We start from the raw sequence: 21,184 nt of genomic DNA on the forward strand, positions 1-21,184 counted from the left end.
ACAGAGACATGGTCGGTCGGTTGGACAACTTTGTTTTTATAGTAAAAGTCAACGTTGTTTTGAAATAAAAGAAAGAAAAGGAGAGAGAGAGGGGGGGGGGGGGGGGGGGGGGAATTAGGGGAAAGAAAGAAAAGAGGGAGTTGGGATATGTTTGAAAGGGAAAAAACACTGATCACAAACTTTTGAATGAAAGGTTTGGATGATTCCTGACATAGGATAGAAGGTCATGAATTGCAGCTTCCATTTAAACAAATATTTCATAAATTCTTGGTCGGCTTTATTTTAACATTTAATTCTTTTGTTGTTGTTGTTGTTTTTTTTAATCCACAGACAATTCACGTGACCAAACATCATTAAAAAAGACCCCAATTGTCTAGATCTATCAACTAATTAAGTATGGAGGGAAGAATGATAATCCATGAAAGAGAGCATTCTGGATGATCTGGAGCTCAATCTATGTGGAAGATAAAGTTATCATATCCCTAAATCAAAAGCTTGATGACCTTAAAGGCATCATATTCCACTTCAATACAGGATATAAGCCTTCTGATAATCATGTTTCTGCCCATATGAACTTTGCAATACTCAAACTCATTTTGCCACACTTACCAACCACCAAACTGTATTTGCATTATTCCATTTTCTATTGCCAATACCTAGAGTGACCCACTTGGAATAAGGGTTGTTGATCAGTTATAGACGGAGTGCTTTTGTAGACACGACTCAGAACCTTTCACAGGGTCTTTAAACTGAAGTTAAGTCCAAAAATCTTGACAGAAACTAGCTAGTTTGATCAGACACCTCTTTAGTACTAAAATAGGTTTGATCATTTATAAGGTTCTACGCCTCTCTCGAAACATAAGACTTATAGGCAATTCAATTACTTATTGGAAGACCACCTACCTCTAAAACAACCAACAAGCCAATATAAGAAAAGGTGGTGAGAAATGAACGATTCTCAGTTTTGTACAGTAGTTTTAAACACAGTTGCTCACACTCAATTCAACTAAAGTAACAAAAAGGAGAATAAATAACACATCAAAATTTGTTTGTGCACACTCAATTCAACCAAGGTAACAAAAAGGAGAATAAATAACACATCAAAATTTGTTAACCTAGTTCAACAATTTCACATCTACATCTAGGGACTGTTTGCCCACGATAGAAGATTGTATATATTGTGCATGCAATAACTGTTGAATACATGCTTATAATTGGATATACAACACTCACACAATGTGCTGTCCTAGAGTCAACTCATCAGAACTTAATATGTGACAACGTAATAATCATAACTCATAAGAAAGACAGAGTATTTCCCCCTTAATCTTAGAACTAATAAGAAAGACAGAGTATCTCCCCCTTAATCTTAGAACTATGGATGTTGTATTCAACTCAAGTCCAATCTGATTTGTTGTTTCTTCTATCTGTTTTTCAACGGAGAACGTCAAAAGAAAAACTTACCGCCAATGCTTTATATGCTTTCTCTTCCTTCCTTCGACAGCATCTCACACATAATTTGACCAATATATAAGGAGCAAATCATAACAACACATTGGACAATCTTTGAAAGAGAATCCTAACTGATTCCTTAACAACTTCATAACCGATCTATCAATAAATATTTAATTTACACCATGAAATAAAAGAGATGAGACCATTTACTAACAAACAGAAATAATATCTTTGTTTTTCTTTTACTTCAAAACTTACACTTCCCAACCATATGACAGGCCTATAGACTCTAGGTGGGATATGCAAATAAAACACAAAAATGAGTAAAAATCTTTTTGCAATGGAAGTTATTGGCAGTGTGGAGATTAGATTATTAAAGATTCTCTGGCAAGAGATTATGAGTACTTTTGACTTAATCCATGCACCCCAAGCATGTGCGTTTTATGTCTCTTCCTCACTCGAGGAAGACAACCGTCCGTGATGCATATACATATAAGTCGATTTTCTACGATTTTATGTTTTTTTCATCCTTTACTATCGACAACATTTTATAATTCTTCAACAACTTAGGAAAGAACAAGTAATCTTTTTTTTTTTTTTCGAATTAAAGAATAATATCGCAATATTGGTCTAAATTTGTCTCCTTTTGACTACACGTATAGTAAAATTGCACTCATAATAAAAAAGTATTATGTTAAAAGTAAAAATAAAACAAACTAGGTAATAACACCAAATAAAAGTTAAACAGAGTTTGAATGGTAGAACAATTTCTAACTACGAAAAAGTTACATATTAATTTATTGTTATTATTAATTATCTTAGTATAATATAATAAATATTAAGTGATTCAAACTAGATACCTTGAGATATTAATACACTTGAATCATTAATATTTTATTTAATTTATGCATCAAGTATAGTGTTTTTTTTCTTTTTTTTTAAAAAAAAATTGGTGAGGTATTAATTTACCCAACAAAAATAATCAAACGTACATAATGCAAAGATTATTGATAATTGGCAGTGGTTTAAAACTAGCTCAATTGAAGTCATGTTAATTAGACAAGGTTTGCAAATGACCTAAAAGTCTTCTATTCATGCTTATTATTAACTATTGGTTTATGGATTAGTGAAAATAATCATTCAATCATTTCTTTAAATTTAATTGAGAGAAATTAGAAACTAGTCAATCGGGAGCAATAACATAACTAGTTTGGTTCAATTTAATTGAGTTCGAGAGCTAAATTGTAACCGAATCAAAATTAACACAACGACTTGGTCGAAATAGAAAGTAGAATACGAGAAAAACAAACAATAAACAAATCATTCTTTATAAACCAATCAAAATCATCCCAAGTAATTAGTTTAAAAAGAGTCTTTTATTGTTTACTATATTTTCCTTGCACTCTTAACGATTAATTCTAATTAGAATGTGTCTGGATTAACTTTTGAAGTGTTTAATTTTTAAATTAAATTATTTAATTAAGAGGAACTAATGTGTTTGGTAATTATTTAAAATATATTTTCAAAAAATAAAATTTTAAAATAAAGAGAACACTTAAAACCAAATTTTAGGAAAATATATTATTTGGTATTTAACAGATATCCTCTCGTTAACCCACCTCTCCCATCACGCAACTATTGTAGTTGTTGAATTTATTTATTATCGATTTAATGAATTTTTACCCAACAATAAAAAATGGATAATTTCCAACAAATTTCAAAACTTCAATCTTAAAATTTAATGAAATGACTAAAATTTATGTATTATGGTTGGAGATGAAATTGCTTTACTGTGATTATGCATTTAAATTTTTAGACAGTGGTGCTTCTATAATTCTATATAGTCTGAAAATATTTTATTTTCAATACAAGAAAATTATAAAATTAATTTTGAATTTTTAGTTCATAATATTTCATAGATCTTCGTAGTAATTTGACATTAATACAGTGTTGAACAAACTAAACAAAAATGTGTAAAACATAGCCAAACATGAAAGAGTTTCAACTATATTCAAAAGAAAATGTATTTTTCGAAAACATTTTTTTTTATAGACAATTCATACATACCCTTAATCAAAGTATTTACTTATCTTCAAAATTTATAGTTAAAATATTAGATTTCATCAATATTAAAGAAAAAAAATTAACAAATTTTGAGACTAAAATTAAGATTTATTGAAAATATAAATACTAAAATCATAGTATTAATTGGGATTATAAAAATGAGAGAATTTTCAAACTTATATAATGGATGGTTTTTGCTATATAAGCGGTGAGGCAGTAGGGGGAGAGTAATGGGAAAGAGAAAGTGAATTGAAATAACAAAATGGGCTTGGAGAGGACCGGGGCAGGGGGTGAAGTTCAGCCCATTTGAGAAAGGAAATGGGCTTGAGGGGGCCCATATAGAGTTAGTGGTGGTGATTTGATTGGGTGGGAAGTACAGTTTGTGGAGGAGAGAAAGCGTGGGTGGTCGTGGTGGGTTGGCATTGAGAAACGAGAAACGAGTGAGGGGCTACTTGAAGTCGTCATGTCGTAATCATAAATCAATCCGTCAAATCTTTCTACTCACCAAAGTTTTAATTACAATTACTAATTACAACAAAAACAAACAAAAATTTTACATGTTTTTTCTTTCTTTCTTTCTTCACTCTCTGATCTCTCAGGGCCATCATTGTGATTTATAAGACAACAAAGAACACAGAATCCACTCATTATTTTATATGCACGTGAAGAAGCTCAACACCCCATCCTTCCATTCACAACCTACCTTTGGTTCAAAATTAAATTTACTCTTTTCTAAAATAAATCTTTAAAACATATTCCTTTTTCTCTATACTTTCTTTGTCCTCACTTTGTAGAACCAAAGAATGGAAAACACAAGTTCATTTTAGATGTATCGAATTGATATTCAAATTATTTTGATATCGTTAAAATGATCGTAAATTATTGACATATGAACATGTTAATAACCAAGATATTTGTAGTTTTAATTTAATATTTACTAAATTTTAAAGGAATAGTAAATTGCAAAAACAACCTTTAAAATATGGCGGTAGTTGTAGTTATACCATTATATTTTTAAAATTAAAAATTGAGTTATCAAACTTTTCCAAAATTTTAAAATTGGACAACCGAACTTATATCATTCTATACATTATATTGATTATATAAGTTTGAGAATTCAATTTTTGTTACTTGTAGGTTCAATTTAAACATTATTGTAAGCTTTAAGATCCAATTTTAACACTTTTATAGGTTTAGAAGTTCAATTGTTACTATTAAAAGTTTAAGAGTGTAATTGCAGACTATAACTAAACTTTATAAGTGGTTTTTACGATTTGTCCTAACCAAACATTATGAACGTTATTTTTTAGAAATTTGGAGTAAAAATAATAAAACTTTATATATAAGAGAATATAGTTGGTTTATCAAAATAAAACTCTAAAAGTTAATAGGTGAGAGTTGGACCTGCAACCTAACAAATATCGGTATGTCCCTGAACCTTGTGTAGATCCATCGATGTTTGTCTAATTAAATTTTTATTTTTGATTAATTTTAAATTACTCCATCGATATTTTTTTTACCTAAGTTAGGTTAAGTAATGTTAATAGATTTCATGAAAAATGAAGAAATGCAAATAGATAGCAATTTTTTTTTTAAATACTAAAGTAATGCACGTGTAGAAACATAATACTATGAAGTCTAAAAATAAATGGATAATTACAAATATAACAAGTATATTATCGATAGACAATGCTATTTTTACATGTTTTAAAAAAAATGTTATACATTTTATTATTGTTTTAAAAATTTCTACATGTTACAATTATCCTAAAATAAATTGTGTAAATTACACAGAGCATAATTGTATTTAGCATAACATGGAGGATTAAATTAGTTGTTAACTCAATTGTTTGTTTAGCTAAAATAGTTATTGTTAACTTCTAAGTAACGGTTTGGTGATCCATAATGGAATTATTGGTTTATTATGTAATATAATAAAAAATTCATAATTAGATTTAAAGTTGTGGATCCAATTTTTTGTTTTGACAAATTTCAATGCAACTCTCATTGTATTTCACGTTTCATAGTCTCATTTTTATTTCATCTTCAATTACTCATATATACTTTTTTACACTCTTTTGATTTTCAATAATTTTGATTAAATCTCAACTTTGTGAAACAATTCCTTACCTGCCTAAACAAAATTAATAAATTCAACAACTTTGTTGTAAAAAACAACTTGAACCGCAAGAATAGAAAATAAGATAACAGAGTGTATGCTTTTTCATATTGTTCAACCAAGTTTCAATTAGAATTGAAACAAGGTATAACTATACATATTAATCTACGAATAGATTCAATAGTTCAATACAACCCAACTATACTAGAACAATACCTAAATTCATCAAAGTTAATTGAAATACTTATTACATCAAATAATTTAGCTAATTAAATTTGAATATTATTTTAAAAGACAATCATAGTAAAACAAAATTTAATTGTAAAGTATATAAAAAAAGGATAAATTGTTTTGGAATAAGATACCAAATATGTCCTTAAAATTTGTGTGTTGAAGACCTTAGGGTCACATCCTTTGACTCTGCTCCCTCTCCCTCTTTCATTTGCTATCTCTACCCATTCCCATATGTACTTTGGATGGTCTTTTCCCAAACTATTTTTTTTTAAAAATTATTTATTATTTATTTTTTTATGGAAGAACATGAAAATTTAAAACTCTTTTTTTGGACAATTTGGAATAAATTGTTCCACATGCAATGTCTTGTCTTTTCAAACATTTTTCAATCTTTATATTTTCCTATAAATGAGTTGTGTGTGTATGAACAGTGGTGTTTCTATAAATACAAATGCACCCATTAATGATTTCTCATTCATTTTCCTCTTAACATTTGAATTGTTTGTAATTGTGTGAAATTTTTTAATGAGTTTTATGAAAGGATTATAAAGTAATAATATGTCTACTTTAAAATCATTTCAAAAACATTAATAACATGAAAGACTAAGGGTGTGTTTGGTTAGATTATAAAATGTTTAATTTTGTAAAAAAACTATTTAAAAAAGATTTATAGTGTTTGGTAAATTAAAATAATGCATTTTTTACAAATTGACTTATAAAATAAATCGTTCGAGAGAAATCTTTAAAATTCATTTTCTTATGAAATGAACTGATCAGGAAATTGAAATGTTTTTCATATGAAAATTACAAAAATATCATTATTGGTTTTTAATAAATTATTATTATTACTATTATTATTATTATTATTATTATGTTTTATCTTTTTTTATTGGTTGTTAATAATAATGCCCCTAAAAAATGCCTTAAATTACAAAAAATAATATATTACATAAGAAAATTTATTATTATTATGTTTTGTTGCCGGGGATAGAATTATAGTTTTTATGATTATGAATTTAAGTATCAAGATACTTCTACTTCTAAAATACAATTATCTAAGATATTTGATACGAAAAAAAATGCTTGGTTTTAACTTCACTAATTTTAAAATTTTAAAACAATTAATTCCAAGATATCATACCATTAATTTCAAAATATATTTCTTCTTTAAAAAATCAAAATATACGTATTTCTTTGTAAAATCAGGTAATAGTGTTTAGAAATCTTTTATGATAATTTGAGTTAAGTTTAAACATTTTTTTTGTATACGGCAAACCAAACGAAATTTCCATATAAACACTTTTTGAAAAAATCTAACCAAACATGTAAGAGCTTAGATTTTAAATTCATTTTCAAGAAAATGTTTAAAAGAAAATGTATTCTTGAAAAACAATTTTTTTTATAGACAAACCAAACGCACCCTAAGTGAAGATTTTGGACTCAATGGACAACTGTTTGTAGGAAAAATCAAATAGATAAACAATCTATTGTTTTATATTTTAAAATTTAGGTTCATTTTCTCCCAATTTTTCTATTTTTTTTTGTTTATCTTAAAGAAAATATTGAAATTTTTAATTAAATTATAGAAGTGGGAAAATGTTTGATTTTTTTTTTTTTTTAAATTGTGTTTGTTTCCTTCTGCTTTCTTACTTATGATTTTTAGATTTGTTATTCCCATTTGAATTTCCTTACCCAATCAAGAAAACAAAAACAAATGCATGAAATCACAATATCCATATTGTAACATTTCCATTTAAGATTTTAGTTATTGAAATTAAGTTTATAAACAAAATTTCTACCTCTAAATTTATTTCTATATATTTTCAACTTTTTATTTTAATTCCTAGATTTTGAATTTAATTTCAAAATTACTTCTAAAGGGACATAAATATCCATAGATAGAAGTGATGTTTATATGCTTAATTTAAAATTAAAAAATGTTTACAAAATTAAAATTTTAAATTTTCAAAGTAGAATAGACAACGAATAACAAAAAACATATAAACTTTTGAGTTGAAACGATGTTTATACCATAATTTTAATTTTTTAAAACAAAACTTTAAACCAATCTAAAAAGTGTGCTTAACAATAAATTGAATAAGATTATATTTTAGACATACAAATATTCTTTTTATCTCAAAAGTTAATAAATAAAATCATAGCATTTTAAAAAGGGCAAAAACAGTGGAAATTCCTAACCTTAAAAAAAAAAAGAGATATATAATGTTTTGACCCCATGAACTTTTTCTAAAAGACTAAGGACAGGAAATTTTTGTTTCTTTAATAATTTTTTTTAAAAAAAAATCTTAAATAAATAATAACAAATGGGTAATTTTTATTTTTGGAATCTAAGAGCAAAGCATTTGAAAATTCTCTTTGCTTTCCACCACTACAATGAATAGCAAAAGCATAATTTGTTTGGCCTTCCATCCAAATACTGTATTAATCTAATATGATCTTTGTTAACTAAGCACTAAACATACACTTAAGCCAATGCCAATTTATTATATTATTCAATAAGTTAGAAGCATATAATCAACAAAAACAAAAAGAAAAACCCAACTTTTTCTATATTCTTCCAAAGGGATCAAAACCTAACTGGCAAAATGCATGAATTTCAGAAAGAAGAGGGAAAAAAAAAATAAAAAAAAGTCAGACAAAATTAAGTAGATCATTGGATTCTATTTAACTATATATTAATTTTTAATGTCGTTGTACGTATATAATGTAAGTAATTGTCGATTACCAAAACTGTTGAAAATTATTATAAATTGTTAAACGGTTAAAAATACTTACAAATTTGGTCAAAAAAAAAAAAAAGAATGCATGAAATTGGAAATCAAATTGGGAGGACGAAGATACCATTGAGTTATTATATTGATTTTTCTATACACATGATATAAAGAGCATAAATTTGAGGAATACTTGAGCTTCTAAGTCCATATTAAATTCGTTAGTGTAAACAATCTGGATTGACCTAATGAAAAAATAAAAGACATTGAGTTAATGAAGAACTAAGAAGAAACGATCGAGTTCAATCTATGATACTTATATCTATCTAGAATTTAACATCTTATGAGTTTACTCACTATTTTGTGAGTCATGTTGAGATGGTACGACATTCACAAATATAAAAAGAAATAATAACGTGATAAATAAATCACGAGGTTAAAAAAGCTACCAAAATTTGAAAGGAGTGGAAGAGTAGGCATAGGCATGTGTTGAACAAAACAACTCTCAGTGTGTGGAATGTCAAAGGTTTGGTACAAAGTCTATTTATCATTATTATTTTCTCATTCTTCCTTGAATACCCAATGACACAAAGTTGTACCAAAAGGGAATTGTTAGATACAAAAGTAGTAGTATTTATTCTTCAAATCACACCCTTGGATTCCCATTTAATTTGATAAAGTAAAAGTTTCAATCAATTGTTCACCACTAATGGTGAGAATTGGAATATGTTCTTCCAACTCCTAGTGGATAAAAAAAAAAAAAAAAAAAAAAACCCTTAAAATATTTTGCATGCTATGGAATTTATGCTATTTCAAATTTATGAGGCTGCTCTCAAATTATACCCACTATTGTATTTTTATTTTTGTAGTCCATCCCCATCTTCCCCCACTTTCCCACTTTTTCCCTTTAAGTAGTACTCTTTAAAACCCAAAATCCACTTTCTTCCTTTCAAAACGTAAGCTTCAAGCATCCACGCACCCTCAAAACTACTCATCGACATCTCTTTTCTATCACGTGAATGTAGTTAATATACCGTTAATAAACAACGTAAATTTTACGTTTTTTTTTTGTTTATTTTATTTTTTTGAATTTATAAACATGATAACATGAATATATAACTCAATTGGCTAATAAACATACTCATTAGACTAATAAATCAAAGGTTCAAATCCCTCCCTGCTCGTACATGGTAAATTTTTTTTTTTTTTAATGAAAATGACGTATCTTGTTATTTAACATTGACTGATTGATTTTTGAGTGCTCTATGCTTGTTCCTAAAACAACCATATAAAACAATGAGACTGCAACAGAGATATCCATATTATAATGATTAGAATTCCAACTATGTTTTTATCTTAGTTCAACATCATGTGAGAACTTCAGTTCCTAAAACTTTTGATCTTGAGTACATGTTTTATATCTACGTGGATAGTAACAACAAATATCGAAGGTCAATACATATTTTTTTTATAGTCTTAGACCAAAAGAAATTAATAATAAAATAAATAGAAACACACCTATATCCCAATTTACACATTGTGAGGGTTGGCATTGTGAGGGTTGGGACAAACTAAGTGGGCATTATCATTTTCTTTACATTGCATTGAAGACAAACAAAGGAGACAATTGTTCTTCATCCTTTCTTGACCATGCTATTGATAATGACAATATGATCGATTACTTCTTAACACACACCCATATGTCCACAATACTTTTTGGATTTGGTACTATTTATGTTTGACTAAAAATTGTCTTAATTAATCATGCACGGAATGATTACTACATCGAATATTCATATTCAAATCATAACATATCATAACAGCATGAAAACAATATTAATTTGAGGTATAGGACGGTAGAAAAGAGACCTAACGGTATGGAATTAGTAACTATAAGGAAAGAGGTACAATTGAAAAAGATATATGTACTAGTTTTCAATTGATTGTTAGATTTCATAACGTTATGTTATGAATTTAGTTTTAATTTACTTTATAATTTTGAAAATATAATATATTTACCTTTAATGTTTGAGCATTATTTCAATTTGGTTACGATTTTTCATTTTTACTAAAATTATTTTCAACTTTCACTTCGAAAATCTTTCAAATCAATTACTAAAGTCTGAAAATGAGGATGTAATAAAAAGGTAAATGTGTAAAATTTAAAATTTAAAGAAAAAATTCAAACAAATACTCATACATCAAAATATAAAATTTTAACCTTCGGAAGTTATGATCTAAATTAATATCACATTAAGAGTACAACATTTTATTACATGTGCTTTGTGATTATTTTTTTGTATGTTTTTTTTAAAGTTAAAATACGTTTAAATAGAGGAGAATTATCACAAATAACAAAATAGACAAACTATTTACATATTATCACAAAATCAAGTGTAATGAAATTTTGTCGTTTTTTATACCATAGAGTGTAAATAGTTTATATTTTTTATTATTTCTTAAAAAAACCTTACGTATTTTTAAAACATAAGATATTTTTCTTAAAAAAAAAAAGAAATTATCATTTTCTTTGTTCTTAAATTTTATTTTCTTAAATTATGAACCAAACATTTTCAAATTTACAATCAAACATAAATTTTAAATTTTAAATTAAAATGAAAGGTGTGAAATTTTTTATTTTGAAGTGAAAGTTATCAAAATAGAAAAATTTAAAAAAAGAAAGAAAGAAAAATCAAGTGAAGTTATCAAAAAAATAATTTTGTCTTAATGGTGTTTTCCATGGGATGTGAATATATTTTATCTTTCTATTTTTGGCAAAATCCCTATGGAAAAAAAAAATCTTTCTCAAAAGAACGTAGCACGTATATTAGGGATGTTTAAATAACTCGAAAACTCTAGACTACATAGCCCAAATTCTAAAGATTGGGTTGGATTGATTTATGTTTTGTTCAGGTTGTGCTGGTTCGGGTTAACCAACCTAACCCAAAATTTTAATGTTATTAATATATATAATCACTCATAAATATTATAATTCATACATATTGTTCGTAGACTTTGTTTGGCGGTATAATAAATACGTTGAAATGTGATATTTAACATTTGAGTTTTATAAAATTTTAGCTATTAATATGTGTTGTAGACAAATTTAAATATTTTAAGTTGATAAAAAATGTATTTACTTAAAAAAATAAATAAATAACCCGATAACTCTAACACAAATCTAACTCTTAGTTGGATATCGAATTTAGGAAGAAGTGAATGAAATAATTTAGGATGTTGCAGAAGAGAAGAGAGGGGGAGTAGGGAGAGATAGGGTGAGAAGGAGAGCAGGGGATAAAATTGAAAGCGGGGGCCACAGCAGTTGGCAAGTAATAGACGAAGAAGAAGAAGAAGAAGAAGATAGTGAGATAAGAAATAGAAGAGTGGACTTTGTGCTGAAAGACGAAAGTAAGAGTCAGAGATTTAAAAAAAGGAAACTGTCTGTTTCCAAAACGACAGAAACAGCCTTTCATTGCCCCCCCCCCCCCCCCCCCCCCCCCCCCCCATCATCCCCAATGCCAATTGCCCATCCCTTCCTTACTCCCCCTATTCTAACACACACCCTTTTACATAAAATTAATCATTCATAATAATACTTAACCAAATACATGATGTCCAATTATATATACTTCAAATATAAAGCTTACATGACTCTTATTATTCATAACCTTGATACAATATTATATTACAATTCTCATTTCTAAATTTTCATTAATTTGATATCATTACAAACACTAAATCTACGTTTATGTTCATCCGCAATTTTTTTGTTTTGTTATTGATGTGAACTCTATTGAAAAACGATTTAGAGAATAATCCAATAGTTTACAAATTTTTCACAAACTTGTAAAACATAGTGGTGTCTGTCTTTTTCCTTTTCATTTGTAAAACCTAAATGTAGCTTTGAAAAGTTTCTTAGCTTTTTTGTTTATAATGGGATGTGAAAATGTTGATTCACTCATTTTATCGATATCAAACTCATGAAGACTTAGAAATGTAGATTGTAATTTAATATCGTGCTTATTTCGTTTTGCAACATTATCAATTATTGTAAGAAAGAGTTTGGGACGAATGGTGACTTATTATAATTTGAGGATTATAATAGTCTGTATTTGGGGTACACATTTGAGGGGAGTAGAATGAACTGATTAAGCAAAAAGGGGATTCGTCTTATTTTGCTCCCCTTATTTTACCCCAAAATTCATGCCACACACTATTCCATTCTTTCGATCGGATGCACCCAATCATCCGATCGAGAGAATGAAAGTGTGTGGCAGGTAGTACAACAATGTGTGATAGTGAGTAAAACAACATAATCCCCATTTTGCTTAATCCATGCCCCAAATGTAGAGTAGGTTAAAATAACCCACTCCACTCCCCTTAAGTTTGAGGCCTAACAACGCTTTAAAATGTTTAGGGATGTTATATATTTTTATAAAAGTTAACAAATAAATGCTCGGTGCTTTTTTAATCAAGTTAAAATGATTGTCTATTCTCATTCACAACATTTTCTTATTTGATATTTGTATGTTTGATAGATTTTTGTAACAATATAAGGAAAAGAGTAATGGTTGGATAGAATTTAGGTGGTTGCAAAAATGAAATATGGAAAAGAAAAAGAATGTTAGTGTTAGATAGAATGAGATCCAAATTAGATTAAATATGAAATTAGTGTGGATATGTTAAAGTTGTGGAAGAAAATAGAAGAGCATCTGTGCATATATGCATGAAATTTTGTTTGGATTCCAACAAATCTAATAGTATAGTCATATATTTAATTGGGAGGTGGGATGAGAAAGAAAAAGAAGTGGGGGATGGGGAAGAAGGGAAGAAGGGAAGAAGGGAAGAAGGGGGAAGAAGGGGAAGGGATGCAGGAGATGACTTACCAGAAATCTTGTGGGCCCCTGGGTTATTGTCAGGCGCCAAACTACACGCCGTCAAACCACACCTATCGGATGACTTCCGTCCAAATTTCATAACTCTTTTAACATTTTATAACAAAAGCATGTGAACCTACTGAATATATAAATCATGTAAATTCAAATGGTTGGTAATGTATTAATAAAAATCGTATTTGAGACCGCTTAATACGAGCGTAACTTAACTTACGCATATAATTTACAAATGTGCTAGTGAAAAAAATTTAAAATCCATATTAATTAGAGAAGTTTAAATAACTTGATAATTTGAATCTAACCCACCCAAATTGTAAGGATTGAGTTTGGTTTGGTTCTTTTTTCTATTATTTTTTGAGATTGGGTTGGTTCGAATTGACCTACCTCGACCCGAAATTCTAATAGTATTAAAAAAAAAAATTATCATGATGTATGAATATTGTAATTCATACATATTGTTGTAATAAATATGTTGTATTTTGATATTTATCATTTGAGTTTTATGATTTTTTTTTTGTTGGTATATATCGTTTTTGCTTTAATTTACTTTGACTTTGATTTTGTAATTTTGTGTTTTGTGTTTTGTGGTTTTAGTTCTTTGACTAAAATTAGCATTTAGAAAAACATAATTAACAATAGTAATATAAAATTTGAGAGTAAAGTAAACTAAAATAACAAAATTTGATAATACATAGAATGAAAATGAAGATTTTAAAATTTGAAAAAGTCAAATTTTAAACGGCGTTAGACTATAAGAATGGAGGTTGAAAGACAAATCATCCATCCCTCGGTCACCGTCGGTCTCCGTCTAATCGATTGCCTCGTACATGATGTAGGGCCCAGATAAGGTGAGTAGATAGGAGTCGCAGAGTCTAGGATAAGACGGCCTCACCTGATCCCTACTCTACTCTTTCTCACACTGCCTCTCACTCGAATTGGATGTTTCGGATTTGTTTATTCTTCCGTTGTTTCCATCTTTTTACCGCCACCGCCTATGCCTATTAGAGCCCTTCGAATTTTCGTTTAATTTGATGCCATCGCCATTTCCGCAAATTCCATATTCTTCCATCTTCATATTCACTTTGTTCCAACGTAGAACACGAAACACAGAGCAGGAATGAAGAGAAGACCCATTGATCCTTTTGTTTCCCGTTTAGGTTCCTTCTTCATATTCCTTTTCTTTGCTAGTTTATGCTTTGCCAATCGCGATATGGAAGCGCTGTTAAAGATGAAAAGTTCAATGATCGGACCGGGGAGGTCGGAGCTTGGTGATTGGGAGCCGTCGCCTTCGTCGTCTCCGTCTGCTCATTGTGATTTCTCTGGTGTTACTTGCGATGGTGATAATAGAGTTGTTGCGCTTAACGTCTCGAATCTCCGTTTATTTGGCTCCATTCCGCCGGAGATTGGAATGTTGGATAAGATTGAGAACTTGACTTTAGTGAGCAACAATCTAACTGGAAAGCTTCCTCTTGAGATGGCGAAACTCACGTCCCTTAAGTTTCTTAACCTATCTAACAATGCATTTCGTGATAATTTAACGGCTGAAATCACGGTAGGAATGACCGAACTGGAGGTTTTTGATATCTATAACAATAATTTCTTCGGTCTGCTTCCGGTGGAATTTGTTAAATTGAAGAAGCTCAAGCATCTTGACCTTGGCGGTTGCTACTTTACTGGTCAAATTCCTGCTGTTTACTCGGAAATGCAGTCGTTGGAGTTCTTGAGCGTTCGGGGAAACATGCTTACCGGAAGGATTCCGGCGAGTTTGGGGAGGTTGAAGAATCTTAGATATCTGTACGCCGGATATTTTAATCATTACGACGGAGGTATTCCTCCAGAGTTTGGATCCTTGAGTTCCCTGGAGCTTATCGATTTAGCTAACTGTAACCTCATCGGTGAAATTCCTCCGAGTTTGGGGAATTTGAAGCACTTGCATAGTCTATTTTTACAAGTAAACAATCTTACTGGTCGGATTCCGTCTGAACTTTCCGGACTGATTAGCCTCAAGTCATTGGACCTCTCGCTGAACGAACTCACCGGAGAGATACCGTCGAGTTTCGTTGCGCTGCAGAATCTTACGCTGATCAATTTGTTCAATAACAGACTTCATGGTCCAATTCCTGGTTTCGTTGGTGATTTTCCTCATCTCGAAGTGCTTCAGTTATGGAATAACAACTTCACGCTCCAGCTCCCCGAGAATCTCGGGCGTAATGGCAAGCTGTTTCTGCTCGATGTGGCGACGAATCATCTAACTGGCCTCATTCCTCAGGATTTATGTAACGGTAGGTTGAAGACTTTGATTCTTTTAGATAATTACTTCTTTGGGCCCATCCCTGAGAAATTAGGCCGGTGTGATTCGCTTACGAAAATAAGAATTGCGGGAAATTTCTTCAATGGAACGGTTCCGGCAGGGTTCTTCAACTTTCCGGCGTTGGAGCAACTCGACATCAGTAACAATTACTTCTCCGGTGCCCTTCCGTCGCAAATGTCAGGGGAGATTCTTGGAAGTCTACTGCTTAGTAACAACCATATAACCGGGGAAATCCCGGCGGCGATTAGGAATTTAGAGAACTTGCAGGTTGTTTCTCTGGAACATAACCAATTCACCGGGAATTTGCCCAAGGAAATATTTCAATTAAACAAGTTGCTGAGGATTAACATCAGTTTTAACAATATTAGCGGCGAAATTCCGGATTCGGTTGTTCAGTGCACTTCGTTAACGTTAGTTGATCTCAGCGAAAATTATCTCGTTGGCGTAATTCCCAGAGGAATTTCGAAGCTGAAAATCTTGAGCGTCCTCAATTTGTCTAGAAATCACTTGACAGGCCAAATTCCGAACGAGATGCGATCGATGATGAGTCTTACAACTCTTGATTTGTCTTACAACAATTTCTTCGGCAAAATCCCCACCGGCGGTCAGTTTTCTGTATTCAACGTCAGTGCATTCATCGGAAACCCTAATCTCTGCTTCCCCAACCATGGGCCATGCGCATCTTTACACAAGAATTTAAAATATGTTAAACTAATCATCCCACTCGTCGCGATATTCATCGTTCTTTTATGTGTACTCGCTGCACTTTATCTCTGGAAGAGAAAGAAGATTCAGAAATCAAAGGCATGGAAACTCACAGCGTTCCAACGCCTCAACTTCAAAGCAGAGGACGTCCTAGAATGCTTGAAGGATGAAAGTATCATCGGCAAAGGCGGAGCCGGAGTAGTCTATCGTGGATCAATGCCTGACGGCTCCGTCGTGGCTATTAAACTGTTATTAGGAAGCGGCCGGAACGACCACGGTTTCTCTGCTGAAATTCAGACTCTAGGACGAATCAAGCACCGGAATATCGTCAGGCTTTTGGGGTACGTGTCGAACAGAGACACGAATCTGCTGCTGTACGAGTACATGCCTAATGGTAGCTTGGACCAGAGGCTGCATGGAGTGAAGGGCGGTCATTTGCATTGGGACTTGCGGTACAAGATTGCTATGGAAGCTGCTAAGGGACTCTGTTACTTGCACCATGATTGTACGCCGTTGATCATTCACAGAGACGTGAAGTCCAACAATATACTGCTGGACAAGCTGTTTGAGGCACATGTGTCCGACTTTGGGCTCGCCAAGTTCTTGCAAAACGGCGGCGCCTCCGAGTGTATGTCCTCCATTGCCGGCTCCTATGGCTACATCGCTCCAGGTCTGTCCTCTAATCTGTTTCATCGTTTTTAGTAATCCTAATTAACTTAGTTCTTTAAGAAGGATAAGTTATTGATTGGTCATTCCTGTCTTGGTTTACTGGGATTAATTCAGGATTAGTAACGGGATTAACTTGTTAAGTATTAATTGAAGAACTAGATTAGATTTCACACCCAATATGGTTTTAGCTAATTAGAAATTCTTGTTATTGTTATTTCTTAAAAAAATATAAGTGAGGTCGTCTTTCAATGAAGATAAGTACATAATTTCATTTGTGTCGCCATTCATGGGCTGACACTCACTGACTTGGGCCTATGAGAGGCCGAATATATGGTTTACTACTATTTATGATGCCTTAACCCCTTAATCTAGCGACCAGTAGTTGGCTCTAGTTGTGTTTCATTTAGTTGGATCTAGTTGTGTTTCATTTATTAAGTTCCCGTTTGAGGTATTTAGTTGATGGGTGTGAATAATAGTTATTATAATGCGTAGGTTATAATAAATTGTGTTTTAGATTATTTTTGATTTGGATTGATTTAGAAAAAAGTTATTTCTTGTATATTAATTTTTTTTTTGTTTGAAGTCTTTGGTTGCATAACACTTTTATTAAAAAAAAAAAAAAATTTGTAAATTTGACACTGCATTTCAAACACACTGTGAAATGGGTTTGACTGTTAGACTATGGGTGGTTGGTATTCGAAGACAAAAAAAATAACAAACATGATTATTAAGTTTCTCACTCAAGAAAAACAAAGTAGTAAGTTTTTTTGAGTGGTCTGTAATTTATTTTGTAAATATATTTTTAAAAGTTTAAAGGCCTAAATAAAAAGGGTAAGAGTTTGAAAACAAATTTATTTTTGTCTATTATGAAGAAGACAAATGTTTTGGAACATTACACCACATCATAGTTTACAAATCTATGATCCTTTTATCTTTAACTCTGGCTAAGATTTGCTTATTGTTCCTGTCGAGGAATTGAAAAAGATGTATCACTTGCATTTTGTGACATGTGTTGTAAATTTCAAATATTAATAGGTTAGTTAACATTAAGGTTATAATAGTCGTAAAGACCAATTAATTATAAATGGAGCCTCGTACAAGTGACTTAAAGTTAACACCTCCTAATTGTATAGCTAAAAACAATTCATTTTCAATTGAGCATGAACTTTGAATCTTTGTTCATTTTGAGGTTAAGTTGTAAATTTGACCTTATTGTTTTGTGTAACTTAAAGTTAAAAGTTCAATTCCTATGGTTTATAATAATTATTTAGTCGATGTGACTTTACAACACTCCTAATTAGTCTAATTAGTCTATGATGGAGAATGTTTGAAAATTTTATAAGTTTTTGTAGATTATTATAGTTGAGTTATAATAATTTGTATTTATTGCGTAAATTATTTTAGTTTGAGTTGGAATAATATTTGTTTGATGTGTAAAATATTTTAGTTTGAAAAGGAAATAATAAAACACTGTAACAAATAATAAAAAAAATGATAAACGTGTAAAAATAAAAATTATAGTAAATTTTAAATGTGCTAGTAAAAGAATGTTTATAATAACCTTTACTCTAGCCAATTGAAGACAACAAAATAGTATTTACGCCAACAAGAGGTGATTATTATAATTTAAAAATAACAATTTATCAAAACTTCCTGAATTTAAAATTTTCTCATCAAGCCTAAGTTGTTTATAGAAACATGCTGAAGTTAGTAGTACCATCTCCCGGATAGGGTGATGAATGAAATGAAATGATTGAGATGAATAGACTTTCTCAGGTGATTCTATATTTATTTAAGAAAATACGATGAGAAACTATTTCATATGTTTGTGTGTCCGTACAACAGAATACGCTTACACACTGAAAGTGGACGAGAAAAGCGATGTGTACAGTTTTGGTGTAGTACTGCTTGAACTCATAGCCGGGAGAAAGCCAGTGGGTGATTTTGGAGAAGGCGTAGACATAGTGAGATGGGTCCTCAAAACCACATCAGAACTCTCTCAACCCTCCGATGCAGCCTCAGTATTAGCCGTTGTAGACTCCCGCCTCACCGAATACCCACTCCAAGCCGTAATTCATCTCTTCAAAATAGCAATGATGTGCGTTGAAGAAGACAGTTCTGCAAGGCCAACCATGAGAGAAGTTGTTCACATGCTCTCTAATCCCCCAAGGTCTGCCCCTACTCTAATCAATCTATAATATTTAATCATAACACCCCCCACCCCCCCCCCCCCCCCCTTTTGTGCTAATAATAAAATTAATCTCCTAAACTTTACCTTAAAAAGAAATGAAATCAACTTATACAATATACTTTCTAAATCTATGTGTAATTAATTGATGTTATGATCAGGTGATTAATGGTGTGCTTTTAAACTGTGTTATCTAGTTTGTGAATTGATTGAGAAAGTTGTAATTAATGATGGCTTTTGATGTTAAATTTAACGAAATAGTTGAGTTGGATTGGATTCAAAAGTGGGTCAGGAATTGCAGGCTTTTGATAGTTACTAAATAGTACTACTGCTATACTACATCATTAATTAGGGTTTTATTTGGTATAATGCCAAAGTTGTTGCTATTGCTTTATAATCTTGACACATGCAATTGTGTGGGGGCAAAGCTGAAATGTTGAAGATTTGGGTATTTTTTTTCTTTAAGTAGTTTGATAATTATTTTTGCAGTTATTTGTGGGAGTCTTGTTCAGTTTTGTAATCAATTATGGGCCCATACTCTCAGTCTCTCTACTTCTGGGGCAAAAAATACAAGTTTTGGTTAATTGTTTTTGTTTCCGTTTTTCTTACATGATAACACCAAATATATATGATTAGAGTTACATTCAAGTATGTTAGGGTAACCTATTTCTTGGCTTTCTGGCATAGTCTTACGTTAGGAAAAAGTTTAAAGAATAATATAAAATAAATTTCTATAAAAGCCTACAAATAAAAACTAACATTCGATATTTTTTCAATTTTGAAACTGAAGAGTTTTGTCTTTTTGTTTATAATATGATTGCCTAAAAACATACCAAAATATCCTTACTTTTTTCGACTAATTCTCTTCTCAATTTTTATTTTTTAATTTGATCTCCATCAAAGACAACATGACTTAAATATTATGAGCAAAAGATAAAAGTTTTGAAATTTAGAAAGTAGGTCAAAAATCTTATATTAAACCCAAGTTTTGGGTTAAAATATATGTTTTTTTACCCTGATCTTCTGTTTTAGTTTCTATAGCATATAAGTTCTTAACATTGTATATGAAGATTGAAAAAAAAAATTTAGAGATACAATAGATAACATTGTACTTGGAGTAATGTTAAAGATTAACTAGCTCAACCAATATAAATTTGTAATTTTAAATTTTAGAGGTTTGGATGTAATTTGATCTCCAATTCTATGATGTTGAAAATCAATTTTAAAATAATTGATAACTAACCGTTGGATAGGTGAGATATAGCAAAGGAGCAATGATAATTTTATATTATGTTATTTACGTAGATAGTCTCTTTCTTGTTTTCTCTACTCCCTTCTTTTCTCGGTCATGAGAGGACTTTTGAAACAGAGCAAATCACTTAATCATTCCTCACTTGCAAGATTGATAAAATAGCTTTCAAAAATTAACTTCATGCTCCAACCATACTAAGTTTTTAAAAATGAAAAATTTGATAGGCTATATGATCGTTATCTTAGTATATATAATGTGTATGAATTATTAATGGTATTCATTGTTACCATATTGTTGTCTGATTAATATCTTATTGTTATTTGGTATAGTTGATACTAAGGGATTGTTTGAGGTGTTAAATTGATATAGCATGTCTAGACCTCATATGTCTAGAAAGTTTTACATGGTTTTTGATTTTCATGATCTATTTTTGTTCTGAATTTCTTTCGATATCCATAAAGTTTAAATAAAACATTTCAATAATCATTTAACGTTCAAATTGAGCATAAACAAAAAATAGAGATCAAAATTGGTTGTCAAAGCTAGTCACACGAAGGTGT

The 21,184-nt window shown here is 30.4% G+C and overlaps 1 protein-coding gene across 1 annotated transcript; it reads left to right on the forward strand.

Annotated features, from left to right (window-relative positions):
* The first annotated feature begins 14,416 nt into the window (after positions 1–14,416).
* On the forward strand, positions 14,417–19,956 carry LOC103503866 (receptor protein kinase CLAVATA1). The gene is made up of 2 exons (XM_008468251.3): positions 14,417–17,185; positions 19,030–19,956. Exons 1-2 carry the CDS (start codon positions 14,617–14,619, stop codon positions 19,380–19,382), a joined length of 2,922 nt encoding a protein of 973 aa, XP_008466473.2. The 5' UTR covers positions 14,417–14,616; the 3' UTR covers positions 19,383–19,956.
* Positions 19,957–21,184: the final 1,228 nt, after the last annotated feature.

This window comes from Cucumis melo, chromosome 4 (genome assembly GCF_025177605.1).
Source record: "Cucumis melo cultivar AY chromosome 4, USDA_Cmelo_AY_1.0, whole genome shotgun sequence".
In the NCBI taxonomy this organism is placed as follows: domain Eukaryota; kingdom Viridiplantae; phylum Streptophyta; class Magnoliopsida; order Cucurbitales; family Cucurbitaceae; genus Cucumis; species Cucumis melo.